The following is a 22,075-nucleotide window of genomic DNA, read 5'->3' as shown; positions in this document are numbered from 1 at the left end:
GTAAGAATTAATTTGGTCAGTCAGTGGAATAATTAGGTCCACGGTCTTTGATACCTACCCCGCAATGGAAACTTATCCATATTCAGACACCATAGCGTCACAGAAGATCAAAAATCAGATGACAAGTGCACCGGCGTATTTTTTTCCATTACTTACGCTTTCTATTACTTGCTAACCTAAAAAATCATAAATATCACTTTGACCTCGATTTATTTAAAAATTCCTCCGCCGATTTTATGGTTTTTTATTTTTCTCATTTTTGAACATTTTAGTTTCGAATTCGGAATAACTTTTCAGGTGTAAGCACTTTTCATTTAAAGATAGAGAAAGAAAATTGGTGTTGTTGTTATACCGAAAACCGCCCTGTTAGACTTGGGTAGTACCGGAAACTACCTACCTCTACCAAAAACGAGATTTGTATGTATCAACTCCGAATATGAGAACTATGAAAACGCGTGAAACCACAAAAGAACGGTGAACCACGGGACAAGCAACATTTCGTGGCTGTTTCATTTTCTTAGTTTCTTTAGTGGACATTGTGATGAGACGAGGAGTCCGTCTCATCAGAGTCGATGATGCATGTTCGTCCGTCTGTCCATGCATTTTTGTAATCAATGTATAGCTCGCATTTATTATCCTATTCCAGTGAAAATTGAGGATACCCAGCAAAATTTTAAGGAAGGGGTTCCATGCGATGACATGATTTCATGGCATCTTTTGCATTGGTTCAAACGAAGCCGTGAAAGATCAGATCTTTTATTAGCATTTGAACCAATGCAAATGAAGTCGTGAAAGATCCGATCTTTTTATCAGCATTTGAACCCATGCAAAGAAGTCATAAAAGATCCAATCTTTTCATCAGCATTTGAACCCATTCCATCGATCCAATAGAGATGAATTTTGTGTTTTTATTTATACACATTTTGCTAAATATATAGAATTAACCCAGATATGCCCATTGCTTGATCGTGATCATTATACCCTACACCACTATGTGGGGAGGGTATTATAAGTTGGGTTTGGCAAAAAGTTTGTAACGCATCGAAATAATGGTCGCAGACCCATACTTATATATACCAAAATGAATGTCTCGACGAGCTGAGTCGATCTGGCTATGTGTGTCCGTCCGTCAGTCCGTCCGTCTGTCCATCTAAACCTTGTAATCACGCTACAGGTCGCAATTTTGATCGGATCGTCACGAAATTTTGCATGTTGATAGGGGTCCCGGAGGGGAAGAAGCCTATTGATTTTGGTGATGGTCGGATAATATTTAGGGGTCGGAAAGGGCAAAAAACTTAGGTGGATAAAATGACAACGTTTTTTTCCAAAGTGAATATCTCAGCTTCTATATGGGGTATACCAAAAGCAAAACCTGACAATGAAAGTAGAAAATAAAATCCTTTCTAATGATGTAAAGCAGATGCTCGTAGGTGTTCAAACAACGAAGATATCACAATAGAAGCAAATAAAACCCCAATTTTCATTTTTGCGATTTTAATTATATTGACGAATATCACAGCTTTGGTTGAAAACTTTCCAAAAGCAAAGTCTGACTCTGAAAGTAGAAGATCCCCTCTTTACAATGATGCAAACTAGGTCGGTGTTGGTAGCCAAATAACGGAGATATTGCAATAGTCTGTAATACATCCCATTTTTCTATTTTTTTGGAAATCACGCTACAGGTCGCAATTTTGATCGGATCGTCACGAAGATTTGAGGGTTAATAGGGGTCTCATAGATGAAGAAGGCTATTGATTTTGGTGATGGTCGGATAATAATTAGGGGTCGGACTGGGCAAACACTTATTTGGAGAAAAGTCAACATTTTATTTTAAAGCCAATATCTCTGTTTCTTTAAGAGGTATGTCAAAAGCAAAACATGGCAAGGAAAGTAGAAAATATCACCTTTACAACGATGTAAAGTAGGTTGTGGTAGGTGGTCAAATAGCAGAGATATGGCAATAGTCGATAATGCATCCCATTTTCCGATTTTTTTGTAATCACGCTACAGGTCGCAATTTTGATCGGATCGTCACGAAATTTTGGGGGTTAATGGGGGTCCCAAAGAGAAAGAAGCCTATTGATTTTGATGATGGTCGGATAATATTCAGGGGTCGGAATAGGCAAACACTTATTTGGAGAAAGGTCAACGTTTTATTTCAAAGCCAATATCTCTGTTTCTTTAAGAGGTATATCTAAAGCAAAACCTGGCAAGGAAAGTAGAAAATATCACCTTTACAAGGATGTAAAGCAGGTTGTCGTAGGTGGTCAAACAACAGAGATATCGCAATAGTAGATAATGCATCCCATTTTTCGATTTTTTTGTAATCACGCTACAGGTCGCAATTTTGATTGGATCGTCACGAATTTTTTGGGAGTTGATCCGGGTCCCGCAGAGGAAGAAGCCTATTTAGGTTGGTAATGGTCGGATAATATTCAGGAGTCGGACTAAGCGAAAAGCTTATGTGGAGAAAAGTCAACGTTTTTTATGCGAATATCTCCGCTTCTGGTTGGAGTATTCCAAAAGGAAAACTAGTCAATGGGAGAAGAAAAGATCTCGTTTATATTGATGCAAAGTGTGTTGGCGTAAGTGAGCAAACCGAGATATTGCAAAATTCAGTAATATACCCAATATTTCCATTTTTTGTAATCACGCTACAAGTTGGAGACAAATTCAAAGTTTTATTCTTTGTGAATATATCGGCTTCTAGTAGGGGTATTCCAACGGCAAAGCCTGTCAATGGAAGAAGAAAATATTACCTTTACATTGGTGTAAAGCAGGTTGGCGAAGGTGGTCATTCAAGGGAGATACCACAATAGTCGGTAGGTAATGCATCCAATTCTTCCATTTTTTGCAATCAAGCTACAGCTCGTAATTTTAATCGGATGGTCCCGAAATTTTGGTTGCTTATGAGGGTCCCAGAGAGGAAGCGGCATATTATTTTCGGTGGTAGTCGGATTATATTCCCTAAACGAAATGTTTACCAGTGAAAAGTTTATGCACAGGGGTAGTGGTGTAGGGTATCATATGGTCGGCCCCGTCCCGACTATAGCCTTTGCTCACTTGTTTTAAAAGTATTTTTAATTTATTTTAGAAGCAAATGTGAAATAATAACATATGTTTATATGTTTTTTAAAATTTTTTTTTGAAAAAAGTTGTTTTTGAGGCCAGTTTTGGACACAGGGTTTTATCCTATAACTGAGAGTTATGGGGCACAAAACATTTGACATATAGTCCAAAGACACCTTTTCGGCATCTAGTTAACGTTTTTTCATAGTAGGCTCCACATCGTGTTAGTTTTCGTTATAAAACTACCCAATAATTAGTCGGTCAAACGCAAATCATTGTTAAAACTGAGCAATAGGTAGCAACTTCGATGAACTAGACCTCAAAGTCAAAAATAGTAGCTCAAAATAATGGAATCACATAATATCCCAAGAGCTACAGATGTGTACTGAGTATATCAACAAAATAAACGGTACTTTGATAAACATAACATATCAAATTAGCAAGAATTTTGTGTGTCCTATATATAGGACATTGGGCATATCTGGGTTAATTATTGATGTTGTCGGAGACTCGAAATCACAACCAACGTTGTTAAAACTCTCGTCGAATGATAATGTCATTGCAAAGGGTTGGTGAAAATGACATGACAAAGCATTGGTGGAAATAACATGCCAAAGCATTGGTGAAAATGACATGTTAAAGCATTGGTGTAAATGACATGCTTTGAATCCGAAAATGAATAGCATCTTTTGGGGTCCACGCTCATATAAAATTCATCGATGAAGATGCTAAAAAGATGAATGCCAGATCACTTGCACCCATGATTGAATGACATGTTTGCCACCGAACATTTTGCTGGGTAGTAAAACGTGGAAATCGTGGTTGTGTAGCATATCATATAGTCGGACCCGCCCGAATTCGACCTGTACTGCCAGTACCAAAATTCATATGACCATCAGGACTCAATCAATCAAATCAAATACTTGTCAGTTGTAGGGCAAACTCATCCATGTTCCAAATCAGAACTTTTCAAGGAGACAAAAATTCCTACTGGGTATTTAACAAATACACTTCCAATCCCATGGAATGGGGAATGCGTTTTCTGATAAAAAAGCGAACACACAACATATGTTAAAAGATAAACAAAATTATCTTCATTAGATTGATAGTTAACTGAGTAGATTCGTTTGATATCTTTCTTCCATGAAGTCACAATCATTCTTCTTATTCAGTTAATTTGTTTACCACTTTTAAACAAAAAAAAAAAACCATTAGCAGACTATATTTGGCAATGGAATAAAGTGCATTCGCTGAATTTTAAAATATCAAAAAATCTAACAAATATTGAATCGTAAATAATAATAATGAATTGACAACAGCAAGTCAGTCATTTACCCGTGCCGCCACCGATACACAATAACAATTGAGTGCAAACAAATTATTAGCAATTTAGTCACACAGCGAGATACTGCACCGGTCGGTCGGTAAAGTTCGAAATTAATTGAATTAAACAAATATTAATTTATTTAATTAATACTAACGAAAGAATATAAGACAAACAAAAAATGCCTTGCTGTTCGAAAAAGAAAAATTTTGAACGTCTACCCAACAATGATGATGATGACTTCTATGGAAAACCAGATTCCGATAATGAAGAGGTAAGTTAAAATAACAATTGTAATTAAATGGTTTAATAAAATCTACGGGTAATCATTTATTCCGGGGTTTCATTACGGGCATGATTATTGATCAGTATAGCCGCTCTCCATTCTTCTCGCATTCTTCATACCACAATAGATAGTTTCGGAACTAAAAATTTTGTGGAGTATAGAAATATGATAACATGCTAAACATTATAAACCTCAACTCACCATTAATCGATTAGCAATGATAACAGTCTCATTAATTTACTTCGGATGACACATTTTATCGCTCTGATTAGTGTTCTGGCAATATATTAAAAAAACAAACTAAAAATAAACTTATGTGACTCATATCTAAACTAAAGGCAATATAAGGCACAAAAAATATCACCTAATAAAAGTAAAGTTTATGTTTAGAGTTCAAAAGAACCGGGAGCGGATAAAGAAAAATTCCCAAGGCTGAGGTTTATTTTCTATTCTAGTGACGATTTTATGGTGGTGGGTTAGTAAAGCGATCTTGTGTAAAGGTCCCACAACATAACCGAAGGGACAAGGTAGACTTTTCTCATATTGGGGACTTTACTCATGTTGAGTAACTTTTCTCATTATAAGCAAATTCAAACGGCGTGTCTTAGGAGAAGTTTTTCATGGCTGAAATACTAATGAAATGTCGCCAACATTACAATTAGTGGTATTCCACCGGAGAAAACTTGGTTGTTCTGGTTAGGGATTGACCCCCGCGGACGTTCTGAGTGCAGGCGGAAGTGCTTACCACTGCACGGGCTCCCGATAAAGATTAGTGTAAAGATCATATTACCGCTTAGCTTACCTCAGACCGGCCTATTGCTTTGTAAAATTTCAACAATGAGTCCTTGTCAGCACCTCAAGTCTTGCCGGCCAGCGACTCGAGGTCCTTATTCCTTCTTCTGATCGTTGGGCTTACATTGGCGATTTAAACATGCTATCGAACGTTACACCCGATACCTTGGGTAATTATTGTCGGACTCAAGATACATCGACCAATATGTTCAGGGGGAGCTTTATGAATTTAGCGGCTAATATTTTCATATTCCACGGACGTAGATATTTAACCTATCACATAAGTGATCGACGATAGGATACGACGCCAAGGTTAGGTTAGGTTTGGGGATGTGTAGTCCATATATATATACATATTGACTACGCCACTCGGAGACCTTTCGGACCATTGTGATCATCCATAAAGAAAAGAGAGATTCAGAATTACCTGAAAAGAGAAGAGAAAAGAGAGAAAAATAAAGAAAAAAAAGGTGGAGGTGGTTTGGAAAGTAGTAATAAATGAATTATTAATAAGAAAGAATGAAGATATAATAAAGAAAGAGAGGGTGGTTTATTTGGCGATGGTGGAAAAAACTGTCAGAGAAGTAGTTACGCTTATGGGTCGCGCCGTCCCAGCCAATTCAGATTTTTGATGATGTTGTTTATGATTGTTGGTTCCATGTTTGAGTAGAAGGTTAGGCTTGGAGGAAAGCGTATTCCTGTTAATCTATACCGCTTTCGAGTTAACATCGGGCAACGACATAAAATATGCTCGATCGTCTCCGTTTCCTCCTCATCTTCACAGAGCCTGCAATAGTCCATGCCATCATCCTGCCATTTGCCGATAAAAGCTCGGATGTTGCAATGGCCGGTAATGACTCCCGTCAATACCCTGATTTCTGATTTACTCAAACTTAAAAGTGAAGTTGTTCTCTTTGTTGAAGGATTCGGCCAAATGGCCCTTGACACGTTGCACCTTGGTTCATTATGCCATAGTTCCTTGGCTTGTTCTTCAAAGAACGTCTCCACCTTCCGAAAAACGTGATAGAATCAGTGATAGCTTGACTTATTGATTGAGATCCATGTCTTGCCAGTTCATCTGCCTTCTCGTTCCCCACAATGTCACAGTGTCCCGGTACCCAGCAGAGTCGGACAGCGTTAGTGAGGTTCGCCAAAGCAGTTCTACATTCAAGAACGGCCTCAGACTTGATATTGGGGGATTTGATGGCTTTAAGAGCCGGCTGACTATCAACGAAGATAGTCACCGGTTCAAAGATTTCAGCATCCAGACTTTTTATCAACTCTGCGGCCATTTTGATCGCGAAGATTTCTGCTTGGAAAACACTACAGTCGCTGTTCAGCTTCTCGCAGTAGACGCCAGCTCCGGTACCTTCTTCCATCTTGGAACCGTCTGTATAGAAAGCCAGACCGTCCAGAGAAGGGTTACTACGGATCCAGTCATCTCTACTAGGGATAACGACCTCAAAATCATCAAATCTATGGATTGGTGATAAGTAGTCGCTGAATTTCCCCTGCTGATTTAAGCTAAGGTTTGGCCCTAGCTCCCGAAGAATGCATGCATGACCATAGGTGCTGTCACGCCAACGATTCAATTCATGTAGCCTTAGGGCACTACCTGCTGCTTGACCTTTGATGCTAAGTCTCGTGGGCAAGAGGTTTAGCATCGCGTTCAGAGCTGCTTGTGGTGTACTTCTAAAAGCTCCAGTTATCAGGATCGAGGCTGCCCTTTGCACCTTGTCTATGTTGCTAGAGTTCGATTTATGTCGGAGCGCATGCCACCAGACAAGACATCCATAGGATAGGATGGGTCTCACCACAGTATTATACAACCAGTGTATAATAGCTGGATTTAACCCCCCAACTTTTCCCAATCGAATTCTTACATGAATAGAGTGCGATCATACCTCTCTTCGTCCGTTCCTCGACGTTCCTTTTCCATCTCAATTGAGAATCCAGGATTGTACCTAGGTATTTGGCCTCAGGAGATAGATGTAACTGCACTCCATCCAATGTTGGTGGTATGAAGTCGCCGAGCTTACGCTTTCTGGTGAACAATACCAGTTCTGTTTTCGTTGGATTTACATCAAGGCCATTTGTGGTGGCCTAACGGGACAGCTTTGATAAGGCTCTTTGCATAAGCTCCGAAATTGTGGACAGGAATTTGCCATTTATTAGTAGAACTACATCATCCGCGTATGCGACAACCTTGATGCCCATACGACGCCAAGGTCGTACAATCGTCCGCATAGATTACGATATCCATGTCATCTGGAGGGTGTGGAATTCTAGAAAAGTAAGAGGTTAAACAGTTCCGGATATATCACTGCGTCTTGGGTATCTCCCTGTTTCACTCTACTGCTCTTCGACTTTTTATTTCTGAATTTCACAAACGACTGACTCACACACATATACGCACATAGTTGATTATTCAACGTCTGGAACACGGCTGATCTTATCTGCATGTACCTTCGAACAGCTTGGCATGATTGACGGTATAGAAGCCTTTCGATAGGTCAAGAGCCTCCAAAACTGTTCGTTCGCATGGCCTGTTCCGGTTCAGTCCTCGACTGGTATGTATGGACATGGCGTGTAATGATCCTGTGGTTCTGTGCATTGTCCGGAATCCATGCTGATGTTGGGACATTGGCAAACTGCTTCTCATCATGGGGAGAAGATTGCCTCTGAAACTTGTTAAATACTCAACCCCGGGTTCACCCGGTATAACACTTTGCTCTTTGCCCAATCACTCTCGGGGCGTCACTGTCACCCCTTTAAAAGTAACAGCCTTTCTAATATTCGAGAGTGATTTAACCCTTGACCATAGTTCAATCAATTTTGACTACAAGAAGAAGTCCCTAACCATTGGGTCTTCAGGGTCCGTACGCCAGTCTCGTCGCCTCTGCTGGGAAATTCGGGTATTCGACCATGTTGTTCCGGAAAGTTCTCTCGGTTACCCGAGCTTCTGAGGGAATCGGCAGCTCTCTGAATTGGTGATTGACAAATTCTCTGAACCAATCAGCTTTTCTATTGACCAGAAAAGTACGGTGATCAGAGGTTATGATGGTGGGAGGACTGTTAACGTAGACAATGGTAGGAAGATGGTTTGAGGCAACAGAAATTACGGGTTGCCTGGAAACGTCATTTATCAGACCGGGTGCCACTGTGATGATGTTTGGCAAGCTGTGGTAATCTCCTCTTCGAGCGTCTTCGTTCAATGTGCAAAATGTGGCGCTATCAATTTTCTCGGCCAGAGCTGTACCCCTCTGGTTATTGCCAAGGGCGGAATGCCAAAGCTCATAATGGGCATATAACGCAGAGCACAACTATTCATTACTGTGAGCCACTAGAGTCAAGAGAGATTGGTCTGTACTTAACAGACTTTAGTATTAGAAAGCCAAATACTCCTGCTCTTCCGATTCTTGTAATCATCGCAACTTTACAAGCTACAGGTGACGCTAAGCTTTCTTTTCTCAATCACGGCGACCCTAACGTTCTTTCGACTCATCAAGTCTACAATTTAGTTGGCTTTGTTATGGAGACCGTTGCAATTGAATTGGCAAACGAAACAGATCTATGGCCCGGTGTTTATCTAAAGGGAATGGACATCTCCCTGGAGCGGTGCCGGGCAGCAAAATAACTCCCATCGTTGTAGTCCTGGAGGCTACTAAGGCCTAAGCAGCCTCTGCAGTTCACCCATTTCATACATCCACTACATCTCAACGAACAGATTCATGGCCTGGGATTCTTCTCTATTCCAGCACGGACCAAAACATATGCAGCTCCGATGTTGAAAAAATATACGAACACAAACATATAATTGTTGAAGTGACGGCCAAAGGTCGAAGATTCCTCCGAGAGATTGCAACATTTTTGTGGAATATTTAGATTCTTAAGGTACCTCAGAGGTGGGAAATCAATATTATAAACTTTTTAGGTCTCGAACACAACTTACTTACTTAGCTGGCCTATTACAGAATATTTGTTCCATAGGCCGAACTAAGAAAAGATCTCCAATTCTCTCTATTTGTTGCTTCGCACTCTGGAATACTCTGGAATAAATGGACGCATTTCGCGTCGACACCATCAACTTGCTCTTCTCACCGTTTACAGCCAGACCTACTTTAGCAGATTCTCCTTCGACCTTCATAAAGGTATCAGTTACTTCTTTTACTGATCGTCCCATTATGTCTATATCATCAGCATAAGAAAGTAACATGTGGCTATTGGTGTAGATTGTGCCACATCTTTTGACGTTTGTCTCTCGTATAACCTTTTCCGGCAGGATGTTGAAGAGATCACACGAAAGGCTGTCTCCTTGTCTCTTCTTTTGGTACAAAACTCTTCGGAGAGGTTCTTTCCTATTTTAACTGAGGATCCCGTGTCACTTAAAGTCATTTTACAAAGCCGGATGAGCTTTGCGGGAATACCAAATTCAGACATGGCTTTGAACGCAGCGGGCTGTCAAAGGCTGCTTTATAATCGACAAAAAGGTGGTAGATGTCGATCTGCATCTCTTGGGTCTTTTCCAGGATTTGCCGCAGGGTAAATATCTGGTCAATGGTGGACTTGCCAGGTCTAAAGCCGCATTGGTATGGTCCAATTATCTCGTTGACCATAGGCTTTAGTCCTTCGCACAATATCCCTGACACAATCGTGTAGGCAATAGGGAGTAGACGTATGCCCCTATAGTTAGAGCATACAGTCTTATCTCATTTCTTGTGGACGGGGCACAGGATACTCAGGTTCCAATCGTCGGGTACTCGTTCTTCCTGCCAGATGATGCTAACTAGCTGATGAATACGCCTTATCAGCGTGTCGCCTCCAGTTTTGAACAGCTCGGCAGGTAAGCCATCGGCTCCTGCTGCCTTATTATTCTTCAGCCTATTTATTGCTGTCTTTACCTCATCTTGGCTGGGCGGTATACATTTAATACATCTTCTGGGATTGGGTCTGTGGTATCTACGTCGTCTTCGCTGCTATTGGATACCAACAGTTTTGAAAAATGTTCGAACACAACTATTGTCATGTTTTCATTGACCTTTTCACATTTCCTTTTTTCGAAAACCTTACGTTTATGTATTCCTATAAAAAAATATCATCGGCCACCCTCACATCGGCACAATTACATCACTGGCACTAGACCACCCCGACAACCTACATACTTCATATCTATGTGAAGATCAGATCGTTTACTTTCAGTTGAAGAAGACGTTCTAGGGGGGCCTGTTGCAAGCTATCATGCTTTTCCAGAGTAGCAATAGTTTGTTTATCTAAATGATATATTAAATCTCTAGCTTCACTACAAAATCCATGTCCATATTTCTTGTCTCCATTGGCCCACTAATAGGAGGGTATTATATAGTCGGTCTCTTTCGTTTATAGCCTTTTTTCTAATTTCTGTTAAAAATGTTGTTGATTAAATGAATTTATTAATTATATAGATACGAATATGTCTAGATTATATCATAAAAATCGTCAAAATCAATTTTGACAATAACAAACAAGTAAGGAAGGCGTTATGTTCGACCCGTCCGGACTTGTTATACCTTCCACCACAATTAGTTTTCTTTCGTTTATGAAGAAGACTAAATAATAAATTCCATCTTTTTCGGTAAAACAATGGGGGTTCTATGGGGGCTATATGCAGGGGTGGACTTGTACGGACAAATTTCGGGGGGAAAGTTCCATACCAGCAATGAAAACTAAATACCAAATTTCAGTCATTTCGGTGGAATATAGAGGGCACAATCTTCAAAATACCGCAAATCGGTAGGTACCGTTCTATGGGGGCTATATGAAGGCGTGGGCTGATACCGACAAAATTCTGGGAAAAATTTGTATACCCCCAACGAAGACTAACTACCAAATTTCAGCCATTTCGGTGTGATATGAAGCTAAAAATTTCAAAATACCGAAAATCGGGTGGTACCGTTCTATGAGGGCTATATCAAAACGTGGACCGATATAGCCCATTTGTAATATCAAACATCCTAGGAGTAATAGAAACTTATACACCAAATAACAAATCTCTATCTTAAAAATTGCGAACTGTATCTTGATTATAGGGTCTCCGATGAATATTTCGATGTGTTCCAAACGGAATGACAAATTTAATTATACCCTCCATATTATGGTGAAGGGTATAAAAATGTCAAATCTGGCAACTAGGTGTATCTGCAACAACCACTATTACCACCACCAACCCCCATCAATGAGTTTCCCAATGAAAATAAAAACATATCGTATACAACAAATACAAACATTTGACAGCATGTGTGTGGGTCAATAAATTTCAGCCGGCAAAAGCATTGGGAGAATCAAATACAAAAAGCGTTTGATACGACGAAGCGTGTTAGAAGTGATTTTAGTTAGACGCACGATGTGGAACGGATAAAATGTCTATCGGTACGCTATGTTATTGATATTTTTGTTAAATTGAAAATAAAAGTTAACATTTAAATTAAAGTAAATGGTTTATTTATTAACCTAAAAAAATCAAACTAATACAGAAATGAATAATAATTCAATTCAGATAACACCAAAATACCGAATAAAGAAAAACAAATTAAACCGAGTGATGTAAACCATGTGTTAAGTGGTGAAAATACAACAAATTCACATTAAATTCTTTATTTAACAAAAAGTGCTCAAAGTGAAATAAGTGCATAAATATATATGTAATTACTTATTATTATTTTTTGTGTGTGTTAACAAATTTTATTCTCGACCAATGTAATAAAACCATGTGTGAGAAGCACAAATCTCAAAGCTTTTTTCATAATCAAAACAAACTGACAGATGCAACCAACAAATTTCATCAGCTGTGAGATATAACGACAATAGCTAAATTTGCATAAAGTGAGAATCCGATGAAAAAACGAGAGTTTACAAATTTCTCACTAAAACAACTCGGTTGTCAAACTCAAAATATAATGTTTTTGTTTTTTAGCACAGTATCTGGACAAAATATTGTAACCAATGAATTTGGTAGTGTGTGAATGTTAAAATAAATTTGTCAGAATTAGTTGTTATTGATTCACTAAATCAAAAAATCTTAAAGCTCTTTTACATCAAATGGGATTTTGTACAGTTCAGCATTTTAAAATATGACATGACATTGATGGTTCATAGCATAACAATGCTAGCTTTTAAAACCACGAAGGCGGGTACTTCATTACAGATATTAGAGGCCTGTTCGATAACTTTGCAAGTAAAAGTTATTTGCAAGTTCTTGAAAGTACTTGCAACTACTTCTCATTTCTCTTTTACTGAACAAATGGTTTTTTCCCTTTCTTTCTAGGGCTTCTACAAGAAAATTATATCTTTTTTTATCGATACATGTTGTTTTTAAATCATTGATTGATTTATTAATTCGTGATAATTCATTTTGGATTGTTCTGCGCCATGTGTTTTTGGACGTCCTGGACGTCGAGATCCTTGAGGGTTCCAAGAGCCGCACGAGAAATACTGGTGACCGGCTTTCTTAAAGTGTGCCCAATCCATCTCCACTTCCGTCTAGCGATTTGCTTTGTAATAAATTCATCTCTCATCCTAGTATATAAATCTATGTTTGAAATAGTGTTTGGCCAAAATATGCCACAGATTATTCGGAGACATTTTTTGATGAAGGTTTACAGTTTTTGGGCTAACGTTTTTGATATGAGCCATGTTTCACTGTCATAAAGAAGTGTTTACTTCACGCATGAGTTGAAGATTTTTAATTTGGTATTCTGGGATATTTGCATTGCTCCCCAGATTGTGTTTAAGCGGCCAAATGCTGACCTGGCTTTTTTCAGCCGGTTGTCAATATCGTTTTCAACACCGTTGTAAATCGACAAACTCGATAGGATGGTTTGAGATCGCGAAGCTGCAGTCGGACGAGTTGTTTATTCGCATTGCAAAAGTTTTACCAATATTAATATCCAGCCCTGCTTGTTTCGCCATTACAGCTAAGTCGTTTAATTTTTGGTGCATATCAGAAAATTTGTGAGATAATAAGCAAATGTCATCTGCATGTGCTAGGTATTCTAGGTGTTTATGCATGCCCCATATTATTCCCCTTTTCCCGTGAGACAGCTTCAACATGATATCATGTAGTACTACGGCAAAGAGTAGTGGTGGAAGAGGGCAACATTGTTTTACCCCAACATTGGTGTAAAAGGGGCCACTTATGGTTCCGTTGTGTAGTACGTGTTGGGCGGTGTTGTCGTACATTGCTTTTATTAAGCGGATAAGCTTCATCCTTCCTTTGTTTTTCAAAGCTTTCCATATAGCGCCTCTTTTTATACCCTCAGCATTTATGCTAACGAGGGTATATGAGGAAAAGTCAAAATTTTTTAGTTTCCATGAAGCCAAGGTTTGCACTATTATAATACGCGAACTATTGTAGTTTACCAGTAACTATGACTATTGCTGGATTAATTTAGATGTTTTTGTACAAAGCTCAAAAATTTAGCAAAAAAAATTAATTTACGTGGTAGTTACGACCGCGTAAAGGAAAAAACATAGGTAAAAACACGTTGAAGCTAAACAGGGTTTTTACATTGCTATTCGATTTCTGATTAAACCATTCAAATGACGGACATCTGTCCAAAGTAAAAGTAGGAGAATACAAAATGAAGATTACACTTCTAATGTATCACTTTCCAAAATTTCCACTGCATCCACCTTTTATGGATGCTGACATTTTGAAGCCGGATTTCAGGTGTTTTTTGTATTTTTTATGTAACTGGGACGCGCTTTCAGATATTTCGAAAAACAAATTATAGGATTAAAGAACTCGCGATTTCGCATAATCTGATATGTATATTGAGTATGTAGCCCACACAGCAGCAGAGTAATCTACTGCCAAAGGCCAAAATTTTGTGCGATATTTTTTTCTAAAAAACATATTTTTTGGGTACAGTATTTACAATATCGTTTTGAGTGTGCTGGTACCCCGCGATAATTTACTTTTTCGATGATCCGGATCATATGAATCACAGATCGTAAAAATCCATCTACTAGAACGGCGGAAATGGCTACTGCAAAAATTGAAAAATTTGCGAAAAATGTTTTTCAAAATATCGCTGACTAATTCGCGTTTTATGTGGATCGTTTCCATTTCAATGAAGAAAGTGAATTATCACTCGCGTTTGTGCTAAAACAGCGGTTTGAAAAATTTAGTGGCGTGGGAGCTGTATCCGATTTATCCAAAAAATACTGTGTGATGCTACATCCACGGTTCTTGATGGATTTTATTGAAATAAGTTTAGATCGATGTATTTTTTCACGGTTTATAGTGAAATCGGATGCGCATAAAAAGCGTTGTGTTGTTCGCTGTGTTGTTAATCCGCATGCGCATCAAGTCATTTTGAGGATTTCGCGATTTACACGCATTTCAAAATGAACATTACCCGATACAGTTTTATTTCAAGAGTATACCCCATTTAAAGGAACCCAACATTTATTTGAACGATACCCATATCTTCCGCTAGATGTTAGCGTGTATTCGAGAAGTGATTAGAATAAAAAATGTGATTCTTTGCGTGAAAATTAACTAAAATAGAAAAATAACTCTAACTTATTTTTCCTAAATTTTCTTCAACTAACTCACAAAATAAATTTTAATAAATATTTTCTCTTACAAAAATTTTATAAATTTCCTCAATATATTTTTTTGTTTTTGCTATAACATGAAAACCACTAAACGGATTTGTATTTGTACCAATTTTTTTAACTCTTTCTCAATTTCCGCGAAAACTTAAAACTTTTTCACTAATGTTATGGGGCCTCAGTAATCATATATTACGTAGGGAGCCCCTAATTAAGAGAGTTTCTCAATATAATGATTAGAGTCTTTTAAAGATTTTTTTCTTTTTATCAGAATTGAAACCGCCATAACTTTTGCGCGCAACAACCAAAATTAGTATCTCGAACAGATTTAAGAATGAGATTTTTTTCCCAATGTATGTACCAAAAATCTTTCATGTAGCTTAAAAAAATTTTTTTAATTTTTTTATTATGGAAAACTAAAAAATTTTGTCTTTTCTTCATATACACTTTCATACGGGCAAAATGTGCCTCATCGAAATAATGGTTTTAGACCCCAAGTATGCTTGGACGAAATGTGTTTCAGACAATTTTGAGTCGATTGAGCAATGTCCGTCCGTCTGTCTGTCTGTCTGGCTGGCTGGCTGGAGGGCACGATAACTCTCGAAGGGATGAGCCCAAACTTAGTTCAAGTTCGAAGATGGGCTATATCGGTCCACTCCTTCCGGTACCTCCCCCACAAAAGTTCGAAAATGTTCGGAAAATTTGTGCGCACGATAACTCTTGAAGGGAGTAACCGATTTGGTCCATACTTTGCCCGTCGTAAAATGTGTACCAAACTTAGATAATGTTTCAATATAGACTCAATAGGCCCACTCCTTCGGGTACCTCCCACACAAAATTTCGGAAAAAGTTCAGTTTAGGGCCACCTCTCGAATCGCTCTGATTTTTGTTTTAGAAACTTGTATTCACCGCCCTACATACAACGGTACAAGTTTCATTAGGGGCAAGTCCATACTTCCTGAGAAAATAGCCTGAAAGTTGCAAAAAACCCCTATGACACCATGTGTGGTGGTTGTAGTGCAAGATAACTCTAGAATGGATCTGCCGATTCGGCCCAAAATTTGGCCTTAGTAATATTTTGTCCAAACATAGTTTAAGTTTGAAGATAGGCCACATCGGTCCACTCCTTCAGGTACATCCCCCACAAACGTTCAAAAAAGTTCGGAAAATTTGTTCATACGGTAACTCTTGAAGGGAGCGGCCGATTTGGTCCATACTTTACACATCTTAATATATCTGCTAGATATAGATCAGGTTCAAATATGGACTATATTTGTCCACTCCATCCGGTACCTTCCACACAAAATTTCGGATAAGTTTTTGTTGAAGCAACTTGCATTCGCTGCTTCAATTACGATAGTAAAGATTTTTCAGGGGCAAGTCCATACTTCTTGAGCAAACATCCCGAAGGGTGTAAAAACCCCCCTATGGCACCATATGTAGTGACTGGAGATTCACTTCCATAATGATCAATGTAGATCCATTTCTTTTAGTATCTCCTCCGCAAAACTTTTGATCTCTAATCCTAATGAAAATTTTTGTCGGTTCAAATTCCCAAAATTTTTAAAAACCCCTAAATACATACGTTTTCTGGGAAAAAATTTTTTCAATATATACAGGCTGAGGGTATATCTCTGTCGGCAAAGCCGACTGATACTTTTTTACTTGTTATGGAATCAAAAGCTTTTTTTTTAAAGTCAATAAAGACGAGGTAAAGTGGTGATCGCCATTCAATGGTCTAAACATCTTATATGTGGTATGAAGCCTGCTTGCTCTTCTTGTAGTGATTGCTCAATACACTGCAACCCATTATTGATTATTATAGCCAGTATTTTGTATAGAAGGTCATCCAATAAGACAAGCTGATACCTCCATTTCCTGTCAAAATATATTGTCGTAGTTTGAATTTGAACAAAAAAACATAGTTTCCTATAGCAAAATTATCAAAACAAATTTTGGTTATTTCAACCAAATGTTTAAATTCTTTTGAAATATCGCGAATAAAACATTTGTCTACAATTATCTTTGTGTTTTGTGGCGTTTGTTGTTGTGTGATATAAAAGAAATCAAAAATAAATAAAAATTTTTAATAATAACAAAATCAAACTGAAATAATTTTTATTCGCAGCAACAACAACTTTTGACAACAAATGAAGGTGCAGAGTTGTATTTTTTGGTGAATTTGCCGATTGGATGACCTTCTTTATTGGGCCATGGTATATTGTGTTTAGAAGTGTTATACCTCTCCTGTTATTGCAGTCCTTGAGGTCGTTATTCTTTGGGAGTTTTACTATGGTCCCTTTTGTCCACGCTTCTGGTAGTTGTTCTAATAACCATGCTTTTTGTATATGCGGCGCTAGTATTTCTGCCGATGCTTGGGAGTTTGTTTGTAAGAGTTCGGGTGGAATGCCGTCTTCTCCAGGAGCTTTGTTTGCTTTTAATTTGTCGATTGCGCTTTTTATTACAGTTATGCTGGGCTATTCAACGTTTCCCAGCAAAATCTTCGATGCCAAAGATTCCATTCAATCATGGGTGCAAGTGATCTGGCATGTCATCTTTTTAGCTCTTCATCGATGAATTTTATATGAGCGTGGACCCCAAACGATGCTATTCATTTTTGGATCCAAAGCATGTCATTTACATCAATCTTTTGACATGTCATTTTCACCAATGCTTTGGCATTTCATTTCCACCAATGATTTGGCATGTCATTTTCACCAAACCTTCCTTCAAATTTTGATGGGTTATGTTGTGGTTTATTGATTCATTTTCGTGGCTGTTCGTAGTTATGTTGTCGTCTTCAACATCGTTTACGTTGCTTATCGCTTCGAGGTGTTGTCTCCACCTGCGGGTTTGCTCTTCTGCTGTTGTTAACAGTTATCGAACAGCATTTTGTAAAAATTTTACAAATTTGTACAAATTTTGGGGTATCGAACTGGCCTATTATTTAGCGTCTCGAATATGTTATATTAAAAATGTGGCGGGCAAAAAAGTCGATTCTGCGACTTCATAATTCTGAATTCGTGTATGTTACCCATCTTTTAAACACAGCTGGAGGGAATTCTTCTCTATGTTCTTGAACAGTTTTGCACGGTAGACGCTATCGAAGGTCTTCGGTCTCAAGCCCTGCTCTGGTTCAGTCCACGACTGTTGTGGTAATAAAATCATGTTGATGTTCGCTACTGGCGGCAGAAGGTAAATCAGCCTGAAAGATTCGCCTCTGCTGAAATCCTTGCTGGTGTCAGTAGAAGGACCACCCTGCCAACTTTTCAGGCTTCTGATACAAATTCAAATTCTCAACTCTAGGACCATTCAGTTACCATTCCGTGATGACCCAACGCATTGGATGATTATACGTTTCGGATGGCACTGCACATCGCTAATCGTATAGAGAGGGCTCTTATAAGGAATAGCACACTCATCTTCGCCCTATCAATATCGAGACGATGTATAAATTTGTCACTATCGCGTTGTTGAATGTAACAGCCGTTCTATAATTACTTCCCGGTTTCGAGAGTCATTTCACCCTTGTCCATAATTTACGTAATCGTGCAACAATGTTGCATGGGCGTTTCCCTTGGGTTTTCAGGGTTCGTACGACGAAGTTCGTAACGCTCAATTCCTAGTCCCGCCACCCCTACAGGTTAACTTGGTCCTCGACTGGCAGCTATGTAGCGATGATGTCCAGGAAAATTCTCTCATCTAGCCGAGGATCTGAGGGACTGGGTAGCTTTATGAAGCGATGATTTGTAAATTCTCTGAACCCTTGTCAATCAGATTTTTCGACGATGATATGATGACGGTTTGTCAGGACACGCCTATTATCAGACCGGGTGCCACAATGATAATGTCTGGCGAGCTGTGGCAATCTCCTCTTACTCTTCTAGTCATTGCCTTGGACGGGATGCTAAATCTTATGATGAGCATTAGCACCAGACGGTTATTACCCTCCGAACGAAGCGAACTTATAACAGATACATATATAACCCAGGGCACGACAAATGACACAGATCCATGACCCGGGGTTCTTGTCCATCTCGGCAGGGACCAATGGAGCTCGTCGCAGGCATTGAGCGATATATTGCCGCTCCCACGATGAAAAAAATCTTAGCCATGACCGTCCGATTTAATTTCCCTGGCGTCCACAATTATTGTCGAATAACGCTATATTTAAGCACCCGTGTTTTTGTTCTACATACAGGTCAAGTTCGAAGATGGACCATATCGGCTCACGTGTTAGTATAGCCGTTTTAATATACGAATAAAAAACACGTAATTGTTGATTGGTTATTCCTTCGAGTCAATCCGGGGCATTTTAAGTAGTTCTTCTTCTTGAGGATATTTTCAGAATAGATTCCATGTAGGAGGTTTTTTATAGACATAAACCGTTCAGAAGATCCTTTACTCGGGAGACTTTCAAAAATTCGTTAGAACACAAGATCTGCAGCAGATCTTCTACAGGCTGAAGACTATCAGGAAAACTTATATAGACAAAAACCCTGAAAAATTCATTAGATTGCCAAAGACCTTCAAGAGGATCATTATGCGGATTTCTTTGATTTCTTCTGGCAATCTTCTGTAGATAGAAAACGTCTAGTAGGATATTTTAGAGGCTAAATACACTGAGAACGTGTTTTACCAAGGAAATCTTTTAAGGCAGAAGAATATCAAGTAGTATTCTATAGACATAAGACCTTCCGGAGGAGACCTCCTGGAGAATTTCTACAGTGAAGGAACCTTCTACAGATCAAAAGCCTTCGCCGAGTCTTCTACAGCCGGAAGGCCTTTAGGAGGTCTTCCATATACAGATAACATTTTAGAGGTCTTCTACCTACAGAAGGTCTTTAGGAGGCCTATTACAAATAGAAGGTGTTCAAGAAGTATTCTAGAGACAGAAGGTATTCTGGAGGTCATCTATAGGTAGAAAGCCTTCATGAAGGCTTCCAGAGATAGAGGATTTCCAAGAAGTATTATTATAGTTATTCGAAAGATCGTCTGCACACCCAAGAATTTTAAGAGTTACTCAAAAGAAAACATTCAAGACAATTTTGTAGAAGACCTTTCAGGTTTTGTGGTGACAGAGAAATTTTTAAGGTCAGAAGACTTTTTGTAGACAGACGATATACTAAGCGATGGTCGTCGGTCGGGGATGTCTCCTAAAAACAAAATATCTTAAAGTTTCTGTAGTTCTTCCCCCTATATCAGATGCCCCAAAAGTGTTTTATGTCTGTAGAAGTACTTCTAAAATTAACCTGTTATGGTCAATACATGTCCATTTGTGTCTGCGAATTTTATGTATTTTGGATTGTTCGGGCAAAGCGTCGTAGGATTTACTTCAGGCATCTATTATAAAAGGCTTGAATTTTTTAAGAGAAGCCTGTATTGTACTTCAGGAACAAGGTCAGAAGACCTTTGGTAGACAGAAAATATTCTTTCCCCTTTATCAGATGTCCCAAAACATTCTTATGTCTGTAAAAGTACCTCTAAAATTACTCTGTTAATAACTTTCTGAAGGCTTTCGCCTGCCAGGATTTCGCTGGCCCTGTGGGTTCCAATCCAGAGCTTGTCAATGTTGGGCTCCAAATTTTATGTAGAAATTTGGAAACGGTCCGGACATTATTAATCCTGTCGGCAATATCGGCATTTTAACCTCAGTCTTTGCAAATTGTACTTCCTAGGTAGGAGAAGCAGTCAACAACCTCGATCAGTAGCCCATGGACAGGTAACTGAACTGAACGACTCGAGTATCTTTGCTACTAGCGATAGAAGTGAAATCGTCTCCGGGTCATCGACTCCCGGGTCATCAAACTGCTTTAGCATCACCATTGAAATTCCGTCAGGTCCGCTTTGGACTGTCACAGACACGCCGTTAAACATGACAGATGTCCGATCATCTCTCCTACCAGGGTTCGATAGCGCCTTAACCGTTGTCCACAATTTACTACAACCGGCTCCAATGTTGCAGCACTTCAGATGTTATGAAGTCGGGAGATGAGGATTGGGAGAAGGTCCGGACCAAGGGAAATGTGCCAAGTCACGTCATCCGTCAGACCGAGTGACACGATGGATATGTCAGGCGAGCTATGGCACTCTCCTCTAATCCTGGTGGGTGCGTCCTCGTTCGCAGTGCAGAATGTGGAGCTATGTATTTGCTCTGCCAGATCTGTGCCTCTATGGTCATTCTCTAGGGCTAAATGCCATAACTCATGATGCGCATTAAAATCCCCTAGGACCAGCCGGTTATCAACTCTGAACAGAGGTCTGATGTTAGGCTAATAACGTGCGCACAGCTATTAATCGGCGGGATATACACATTCAGCAGTTCTATCTCGGTGGTTCCACAACTCACCGCTACCCCCATACACTCCAAGTATGGGTCCCTAGAGTCTAGCTCAGGCGAGATAGGTCTGTACTGGACAGACTGGTGCAGTAGGAATGCAAGTCCACTACCCCCAGGCGAAGAACGTTGTATTCACCACAACTCCGAAGCAGGCATTCCGAGATATGGCGCTCCCAAAATAAAAATAAAGAAGAAAACGAACAAGTAGTTGCCCTCGTGGGATTGCTTAAAACTGCCTACAAGAAGGTGGTGATCGCTATCAATATCAGCGCAGGAAACAACCAAGGAAAAGTTTTCTCACAAATGCGTGGTCGATTTGATTGCGTGTGCGGTTTTCTGGGGTCTCCCAAGTACATATATTTATGTATATCTTTATGTGGGAACTTAGTTCCGCCGATGAATAGGTGATGTCTGGCACATATGTAGGTCTATTAGCCTGTCTCTGTGGTCGTTCCTTCTTTGGTCCAAGGTACAGATTTACATTACAGAGTTGAGGTTGCAGCTTTTATTACCAACTTTTGCGTTGAAATCGCTAATAAGAATTTTTATGTCACCTCCTAAAATAGATAAAAGTGTTTTCAAGCTGTTCGCTGATGGCAAGGGACCATGAATGAAGTCGAACATACAGAGGACAGATGTTCGTAAATCTTCTACTTCCCAAGTCACCCAG

The 22,075-nt window shown here is 39.2% G+C and overlaps 1 protein-coding gene across 18 annotated transcripts in view; it reads left to right on the top strand.

Annotated features, from left to right (window-relative positions):
* LOC141394831 (galectin-4-like) overlaps window positions 1–22,075 on the top strand; it is a 112,121-nt gene that overhangs the window by 12,166 nt on the left and 77,880 nt on the right. For 3 of the 18 annotated variants that reach the window (XM_073969782.1, XM_073969784.1, XM_073969783.1), the window contains one exon: window positions 4,471–4,667. In XM_073969782.1, coding sequence (XP_073825883.1) covers window positions 4,575–4,667 — 93 coding nt within the window. In that variant the 5' untranslated portion in view covers window positions 4,471–4,574. Of the gene's footprint in view, window positions 1–4,241; window positions 4,668–11,815; window positions 12,330–22,075 lie in introns of those variants that run through there. The other 15 variants (XM_073969774.1, XM_073969776.1, XM_073969777.1 and 12 more) reach the window with 11 other exon arrangements.

The sequence above is a fragment of the Musca autumnalis genome, unplaced genomic scaffold (assembly GCF_047663935.1).
Source record: "Musca autumnalis isolate F117 unplaced genomic scaffold, ASM4766393v1 scaffold_2, whole genome shotgun sequence".
Lineage (NCBI taxonomy): Eukaryota > Metazoa > Arthropoda > Insecta > Diptera > Muscidae > Musca > Musca autumnalis.
This window is presented reverse-complemented; position numbering and strand designations above follow the sequence as displayed.